General features: G+C 37.2%; 1 protein-coding gene across 1 annotated transcript; it reads right to left on the reverse strand.

Moving 5' to 3' along the window:
* Window positions 1–2,810: 2,810 nt before the first annotated feature.
* On the reverse strand, window positions 2,811–5,507 carry LOC308679005 (zona pellucida sperm-binding protein 3-like; the record flags this gene model as incomplete). Its single annotated transcript, XM_081346241.1, has 6 exons — window positions 2,811–3,014; window positions 3,109–3,229; window positions 3,721–3,898; window positions 3,977–4,080; window positions 4,163–4,275; window positions 5,145–5,507. 6 exons carry the CDS (start codon window positions 5,505–5,507, stop codon window positions 2,919–2,921), a joined length of 975 nt encoding a protein of 324 aa, XP_081202367.1. The 3' UTR covers window positions 2,811–2,918.
* Window positions 5,508–8,685: the final 3,178 nt, after the last annotated feature.

Consider the following 8,685-nt stretch of genomic DNA (forward strand, 5'->3'; position numbering starts at 1 on the left):
TTCTTTGGTCTGTGAGAGCCTCCACACCACCACCATCATCATCTTCATGTAAATAAGGTGAAAGAATATGGCAGGTATCTGCCTTAGCAGATATCAAGGGAATTGTTCAGAGGAACATGGGTAGCCATGATGGCCATATTAGGAGCTCAGATTCTAGACAAAGCCTTATATCTCTGTGTTACACATTAACAACTCCTGGAAGCTAATAACCACATAGTTGTCAATTAAGCTATTCATAGGAAGTGCACCTTCCCCATTACTTCAACAAATCTGAGAATTCATAATCCTGTAAAACAGCTGCCTAGAATCACTTGAAATAAATAATTCACACGCAAGTGCCTTTAATATGTTTTATTTTTATGTGTAATCTGGCATGTATATTTAAACCATGCTGCTAAACAGGAAAAGAAAATAGAATTCCAATTGCTGAAATTTGACCTGTATATTTAAGCAATGCTGCTAAACAGGAAAAAAAGCAGAATTCCAGTTGCTGTAGTTAGGATTTGTCCCAAGATAGTTCCCTTCACTGATGCATTACCTAAAAGAAATTAAGAATATTTCAATTAAAGTCATGACTTAGGTTTCAACTGCCAGAGTTTTCATGCAATTGCAATGCAGTTATGATACCTTGAGGAGACATCGTGTTTACTTTCACAGGTGATATCTCAATCTTCAGGCCTCCACCGCCAGAGTATATCTCATCAGATTCGTTATTAGACCCCACATCCAATACTTCATCTATCGACAGGAGTATCTGAGCATTAAAATTGGCTTTTAAAGAGAATTCTTACAACTTTTAAAGTCTTTAAAAAGTACTTTAAGAGGCAAAGAGATTATTTTGGCAGAAAGGTTCATGGGATTCCCCCAGCTCTCCCAAAAGCAGATCACTCAGAGGTATATCTCAAAGGTGCTTTTTCAAAAGGCAACTGAATTGTTTGTTTTCCTGAGGAGGAAGAAGATGTTTCAATTATTATTATTATTATTATTATTATTATTATTATTATTATTATTATTATTATTATTATTATTATTATTATTTAAATTTATATACCACCCTATTCCCGTAGGACTCAGGGCGGTTTATTATTTATTATTATTTATCATCCCATCAGTTATGACAAGCTGGTGGATCTCCTCAAATAGGAAAGGAAACATCTAATTCTTTTTCCTCTGGGGAAAAAAACACAGCCCAGTTGCCTTTTGAAAAAACATCTTTGAGACAACTATGACTGACTGAGAACCTTCAGAGACAATCAGATGATTGTTCAGTATTACTTTGGCTGCCTCAAAACTGAAGAAAGATATAATATCCCACATCATTCTTAAATAACATATTATTGACTGTACCATTACTTTAAGCAAAACTGCTGAATATCTAAACTGTAGAGTCTCCATATGGCTTCCTCATATCTTGTAGTTCTTTCAGCGCCTCCACCCAGATTGCTCTGTGGGAGGCCTGGTGCTCTCCAGAATCGACCTACATATAAATACATACCCAGGGTTTTAATATTTAGCTCAAGATAATGTGTAGGCTGTACCTTTTCTAATCTATCAAGATTTTGATATAGGTAATTGCTTATATATATACCTGCATGACATCTGTCAACATGATCTATAGTGTGGCAGGTTAAGGAAAAAGTAGGGTTTCTTTAACAGCAGCACCACTGAGACTAGTCATGGTTTCCTGCAGTAAAATTCTTGTAGCAAAATGGCAGTGAAAATAGAAATAGTAGATTACACATTACATAGTACAACTTTTAGGTATGTAGGATAGAAATCTGTAGCATCACTTGCCTTTCATAGTTTTATTTGGGAGGAGAATCCAATGTATTTCTTTATCAGCCCTGATGATAAACTCACGTCCAATTTCATAATCAGCATCCGCTTCTATCACAGGAAATTCACCTGTAAAATAAGACATCCCAAGATGATGAAAAATAACCGATTGTTCTGGCAAGATATTTTACCAGCCTGTCACAACCTCTAGTAAACAGATGCCTGTCAGGGTTGATGTACAGATGAACAAAAATAGCTTTTTTGTGAAAATGCAATTGAGCAATATATCATTTCAATATTAGATTCAACTTTGCATAAGAAAGTCAAAGAATTCCATGCTTGTACCACTAATACTCTAAATTGTAATTATATTGATAACATACTTTTTTGTTCCCCATTTTCAACACATTAAATGGAATGCTTACCATATCCAGTTAGCATTGTATAATTATTCTGATTTAAATATAATGCATAACGTATAGGTTTATTAATAACAATAAAAAAGCAAAAACAGAACAGAAATATGTAAATCTTCAGAGTTACGCACTAGCTTCTTGGTCTTCTGCCAGCATATCTTCCTCTATTCCTACTTGATCTCTCTCTTGATTCCCAGCAACCTTCCGGATTAAGACAGGACCCACCACAAGGTCAGCTTCCATTTCTCCTTCAGAGATGTCAACTACAGCTAGCCAAACATAAAACAAATTTTGATTAGGACAGGAGTTTGGAGAGAGTCCCAATTAAGGCTTTACCATAAAATCACATCAACCTATTCCCTGTGCAAGGGACAAGCGATCCATGTGTGTTCATCTTCAATAGCAAACTGAAGTACTATTTATGAAAGTGTACAGTTTCATTATGAAACAGAGTTTTGGGAAACCTCATGTTACTTAGTTCTTTATCTAGTGCATTATTTCTGTTTGAACCTACCAGAAGACATTTGTTTCCTTTGGTTGGGCACATGAAGACTGCTGGTGTCACTCAATTTGTGTTTTCCAGGAGAACCACAGTCCCTAGTCTCACAGCAGTTACAGATTTCCATGGAACCCTCTATAGGTAACCAACTGATAGATTAGAAAAAAAATGTCAGCGTGTTTCAGAAATGTTTACGTCTCTTTTCCTTTTGCAAACACAAGTAGTACTTACGTCTTTCTTTCTCTGTTGAATGAGCAAGCTTTATTTAAGAAATCTGGCTCCTGGGCAGCTGCAGTGACTTTCAGATGGCATGCAATGTAGATCTTGATAGGGAGGGGAAATTAGACAGGATTAGAGGAGAGAATGCTAGCATCCCATTGCATAAGAGGATAACCAAGGGCATAACTGACTGCTCACCAAGCTTCTTTCATCTCTGGCAATTTGGGATGCTGGTATGGTAAACTGGAGTGTTTCTAATTGAAGCCTTGGACTTATGAAGGATGGTCCTACATCATGAGAATCTCTTTCTATCAAGCATCTAAATCCAGAAAAAAAAGATGTGGTTGGATAATTATTACAATATAAACTAGTTTTATTTTTATTTAAATTTTTTTAGCTCTTGATTATCTGTTGGCCATCTTTGCTTTGTTTAATTTCAAGGAAATTTGTGTTGCTGAAGCCTAGAACCACTGCATAGGACTCTAGGTTTGCGAAGGTGCGGTTGTTTTATGGATTTACAGTCTACTCCAGAGGAGAGTAAGCAAACAGGCTATAAAGTCGTTTGCGGTTACAGTAATACTCAATATTAGTACAAGTCAGTCTGGTAACTCAAATTGTTCTGGCTTGATGAACCAGGACATCACTGAATATCTATGAAGCTGAGAATTGCGCAGTCAATGTTTACTCTCAAGCAGTAATGTTAAGGTAACAGGCAATTGGGAAATAGTCTTTAAAATTCCATAAGGAATTTTCAATTTTTGGAAATTTGTATCACCTATGGACAGTTTATACTTAGAACTGTAATTTTACCCATGGAAGTCGAGGATTTTGTATTGTGGATCAGAATCTCCATCAGGTTTCGATGTGACCATGCAGGTATCAATGAACAGGCGGAGTGGCAAGTGGCTTCCTTTTCTGATATCTGCTTGAACATGGAGGTCCTCATCCAGAAAATATGCAGTAGAATCTTTTTCAGCTTGCCAGTCATCTGTAGTTATAAAATAACAGGTAAAACGTTAAAACGTTTTCCCCAAGCTGTTTACCTAAAATGTGGAACCTAACTTGCCTGTCATCAGACGCAAAGAAAAATACTGCTTTCCTTCCTCAAACATTGCTGAAGTAAAAGGTACCCCAGAGGTCTGGATGGCATTGCTGCTGGCATTATTTTTCCTGAAATGAAAGTGTGTTACTTAAGGACATCACCACGAAGCAAGTGAGCAAGTGGACGGCAAATTTAGACAACTCTTCTCACCATGGGTAGTGGCAAGTAATGGGGAACTCCTCTACACTCTTAACAGTTGCCAGGTTGCTTGCAGAGTCTGGCTTATAGTACAAGCTAACATTGTAGAGCACAAAGTCAAGTACCTGGAACAGAGCAGTTTTGAATTTACAGTTTTATAATGGCAAGTTATAAACCAAGTTATAAAATCAGGCATGTTTGGGGTTTTACTTTCCACTCCCTTTTTTGATGGATTAATGCCATTAAAATTAAAAATGGTGGTTTAAAAACAGCACTTTCTCAGGAACTCAAAAATTGAACTAGGGCTAAACCTTTCTTCAGATTCATATTTGTAAAAAGTGGGATTTGAGAACAATTTAATTCTGGATTCAAAAAACATGCTACAAACCAGTTTCATATGTCATACATGACAGAAGATAAAATGCTTCACATTGTTAATGACTTGTAGATTTATAACTTTTAACTAAAGTTAAACAAGTAAGCCACTGAGCTGAGCTTTTACAATTCATAAGCCATGGTTTATTATTCACTATAGTTAGGCACACACTTTGCAACATGAAAGCCAAGCTGTGGAAGCTGAAATGTCCGAATACAGACACACTTCCATTTCAGAGTATGTGTCATAACAAGGCTGTGTTTCCATACACACTGAACTACATTTCAATCTAATGTTTTGCATACATGCTTATATTGTGCAAGGCCAGAAAAGTGGGTTAACTCTATTGAACATAGTTGGTGATAATTATACATGTTAACAGATGAATATCATACAATTACAGCCACATCTCTCTTAAGTCAAGGAGAATATTTTCCCCAACTGTTAGGTATTTTAGGTATTTGCAGAGCGGGAGAACATTGTTAATAGTGAAGTGAATGCAGATGCTTTAGCTTCCTGTGAAAATGCAGTGAATTATGTTTAATTGACAAAATTTACTTGAACTAATAGCTTAAAGAAATCAGCCCAGAAGTCTTTCACCATATTCTGCAATATTACCTGCAAGTTCTGGAGACACTCATGGAGCTCCACTTTGAAGATAATCAGAGTAGCAGACTCATTAACCACAGAATAATGGCAGGCTTGTGGCCCAATGCTGAGATCCTTTGCTTGGATGAAATGGCCGGTCTGAAAGAGATCGCGATGAACCTGTATCATCATTTCATCTTCACCACACTGCACTGTGATGGGTTGCAAGGAGTTGGGAAACAAATCCTCTCTAAGAGAGGAGGCTTCAGGTTTAATAATTTGGACCAATGTAGACACTTGCTCTTCTCTAACAAAATCTGAAAGATTAGCACAAGTCAGTAAACAAATCAGATAACCCACAAACAAAAACTCTATAGTTTGTGACAGCCTCATCCTGCCTCTTTCACCTCCTCAGTCCTACTGCAAAGTAAGCTTGGAAACAATTCCTTTTATATGCTCCATAGTAATCCTCCTCAATGACCTTCAAGGGAATCAGCTTCACCTGGGCCTCTGCAGCTGAAACAGAAGGGCCCTCCTCCATTTCCATTCCAAATGAAATCTCCCTGTTTGGGAAAAGTCCTACATGGACAGTATTTGCACAACATACTGAGCCTAAACTATATTTTAGCTGGCATGTTAGCCAATTCTTGTACTTCATTTATGCTTCATTTATTAATGTGTGGGGCAATAGCTCAGTGTAGAAGACAAAAAGATCAATACAATCATGATATTAAGGTAAGATGGTCATAATTTTATGGGCACGTAGAGCATAGACATTCACTATTTGTTGAATAGAAGAGTAAAAACCTGACCAGGATTTTAGTTTGTTCTAGGCCTCACCCCATATTTCCTCTAAAAGTCATTAACTCTGATCACTTTTGTTTCTCTGCCACTTCCCAGAGTGGAAATTATGGTCTGGCTTTTGTTTTGCTAACCTCTTCCTTTAACTCAGTTAACTATGTATGATTCTGGAGTTATAGGTGGTGTTGGATCTTTTTGGATTTATACAGTACAAATTAGCCAACTATAATTTTAACCTGTCCTTTTCTACTAACTCAGCTTGTTAGAGCAGTGTGTTGAGAAAACCCAGAAAGTTGCTTTAACTGAATATGCCACAGTTATACCAACATTGTTAAGCCTTAAAACCTGCCACTATGCAGAAGCAATTGCACACCCACATTTTATAGAAATTAGTTATAGCTATCTCAAAGACTGAGGGGTGTACAAGACTTAAAATGGTCTAAATTGAAATCAGGCTGCTAAAATTTCTCCATAAAGAAACTGACAGTACAATTAGGTTATACTTTATTATAGTGCTAAAATGGAATCAATTGGTTTATAAGCCCTCTGCTTTTAGAGCCCCCCTCTTTTAAAAGTGGTCTAATTTAAAAAGACAAGGGCTGTTTATTGACCAATATGCTAAGAACTTAGATAATGGAGGAATGTCATCATCTCCCCCTTTTCCTTGTTGTGATGAGATCTGGTTGGGTTTTGTGGTGTATTGCGAATGGTACCAATGAAGGAGAATATTTGTAGCTCAGGGTTGAAATGAGGAGTCCTTGGTGTTCTCTAAGCTTTGTTATTTTCTTGCAGATGTTTCATTACCCAAACTAGGTAAGCTCATCAGTGCTGGTCCCCAGCATTAATGATGTTACCTAGTTTGGTAATGTAACGTCTGCAAGAAAACAACCATGCTTAGAGGGCACCAAGGTTTCAATTCTGAGTTTCCAGATACCAGCAAGTTTAACTAACCAGCCACAGAGGGGGCTCATTCTTGTAACCAGCTTCATGCAGCATAGGAGACCAAGTGTGATTCACTTGTTTATGACTCAGTAAGAAGGTAGTCCTTGTTTAGCAACTGCCTTGGTAGGTGTCTTAAAGACCCTTGTTCCACTGGTCTCCTACATAGCCCTCACACTGCATAGTGATGGAATGGGGGAAGGGGGTAGAATTAAAATAAATTAGGTGAATAAATGACACATGGCTCAGGACTGACCTTGTGGTTCTTAGGGAGAAAGCAGATAATGTAATTACTGACCTTGTTTTAATTACTGACACCTGAAACCGTATATCTTATCAGCAAATTTTCCTCAGTTTTAGACCCTAGAAGGCAGTAGAAATCTCCTCATTAAAATAGAATGGGGCAGGAGTGGACTGCGCTAGCAATTAGTGGAGGTGCCAGTTTTGTCTGTTGGTTAAAGCACCAGGCTAGAAAGCAAGAGGTTGTGAGTTCAAATCCTGCTTAGCCGTGAAAACCAGGTGTAGTAACCTTGAGCAGTTACTCTCTCTCTCTCAGCCCAATAGTGTTGTTGTTCTGGGAAAAACAGAAGGAGAAAGGTTTGTTGGATATGTTCACTGTTTTCAATTATTTGTAAAAATAATAAAGGTAGGATACAAATAAGTAATTTAAAAAAAAACACCAAGATAGAAAAGATACCTACTAACCTACTCCTATTTCACTTAGTAACAACAGTGTCCATGTTTTGTGTGTGTTTCAGCTGTATTTGCCAATGAATCTATATTTGCCCATAATGTTATAACGTTCTGATTGTAGTAGTTTAAAATCCAGAGCCTTTGTTCTTGCTTTGGAAACAAATTCCTGAGTGCCCTTTCTTCTGTACAGAATAAAACCATAGCATTAAAGACATTTCCCATTGTATATGCATAATTGGCTTTCCATTCCGGGTGCAATGAACCCAGCATTTCCTAGGACAACCATAATGCTTAAACAGAATGTTTAGAAAAATGATGCTTTATAGCAGGACTTTTCAACCAGTGGTACGGTTTGAGAAAACCTATTCTCTCATTTTAATTATTTAATTAATTAGCAAGCATTGGAATCAGATTAGTTAATTAGCAAACATTAAAATGAGAGAACTCATTTTCATTTGTCACCAGGGTTTGAGAAGGTTTGAGGACATAACAGGGTCTGGTCAAGGGAACAAGTATCCTTAGAATTTTGGAGCCTTCTCTTAATCTGTAGGCCACAGGTATTTGCATAAAAATATGTTTGATGAGTTCACATAATGTATTTATCCCCAAAACTATATTAATGAAGTATAGTTGCTATGGTCACATAATATACTGTGCTCCAATAAATCATTCTTTGGTTTAACAGGATACCTTTAAACCATGACTAGGTTCTAGTAGTAGAATAAGGCAAAAACTTCCCAACCCCAAACTTCCCAATCTGAAAAGCTTCCCCAACCTTGAATCCACTTCTTTCAGACTTCCCATAAGCTTGAAAGCAAAATAAATCCTTTAATGATTCACTCATCTAAACCAATGCAACACTTAAAGCAGTGGAACCTGTTGTGTATGTACATAGTTATTAACAAGGGAATTGCAGCCTGCAGTATTTGCTGGATTAGAGCGGGAGTTTCTGCTGCAATCATTGGCTGCAATGAGCAAGAAGCGGGAAAATAAACGCTGCTGATTGGTTACAGTTCAAACAGTTCCACTATAAAAGGTTGCAACATTTGACAGTTGCCAGTTGACTTATGTGTATTCATTAAACCAGTTATTACCAAACTGCTCTGAGTCCTCGTCTATCAGAACCAAACAAATTGGC

Source organism: Vipera berus (genome assembly GCF_964194415.1).
Source record: "Vipera berus genome assembly, chromosome: Z".
Lineage (NCBI taxonomy): Eukaryota > Metazoa > Chordata > Lepidosauria > Squamata > Viperidae > Vipera > Vipera berus.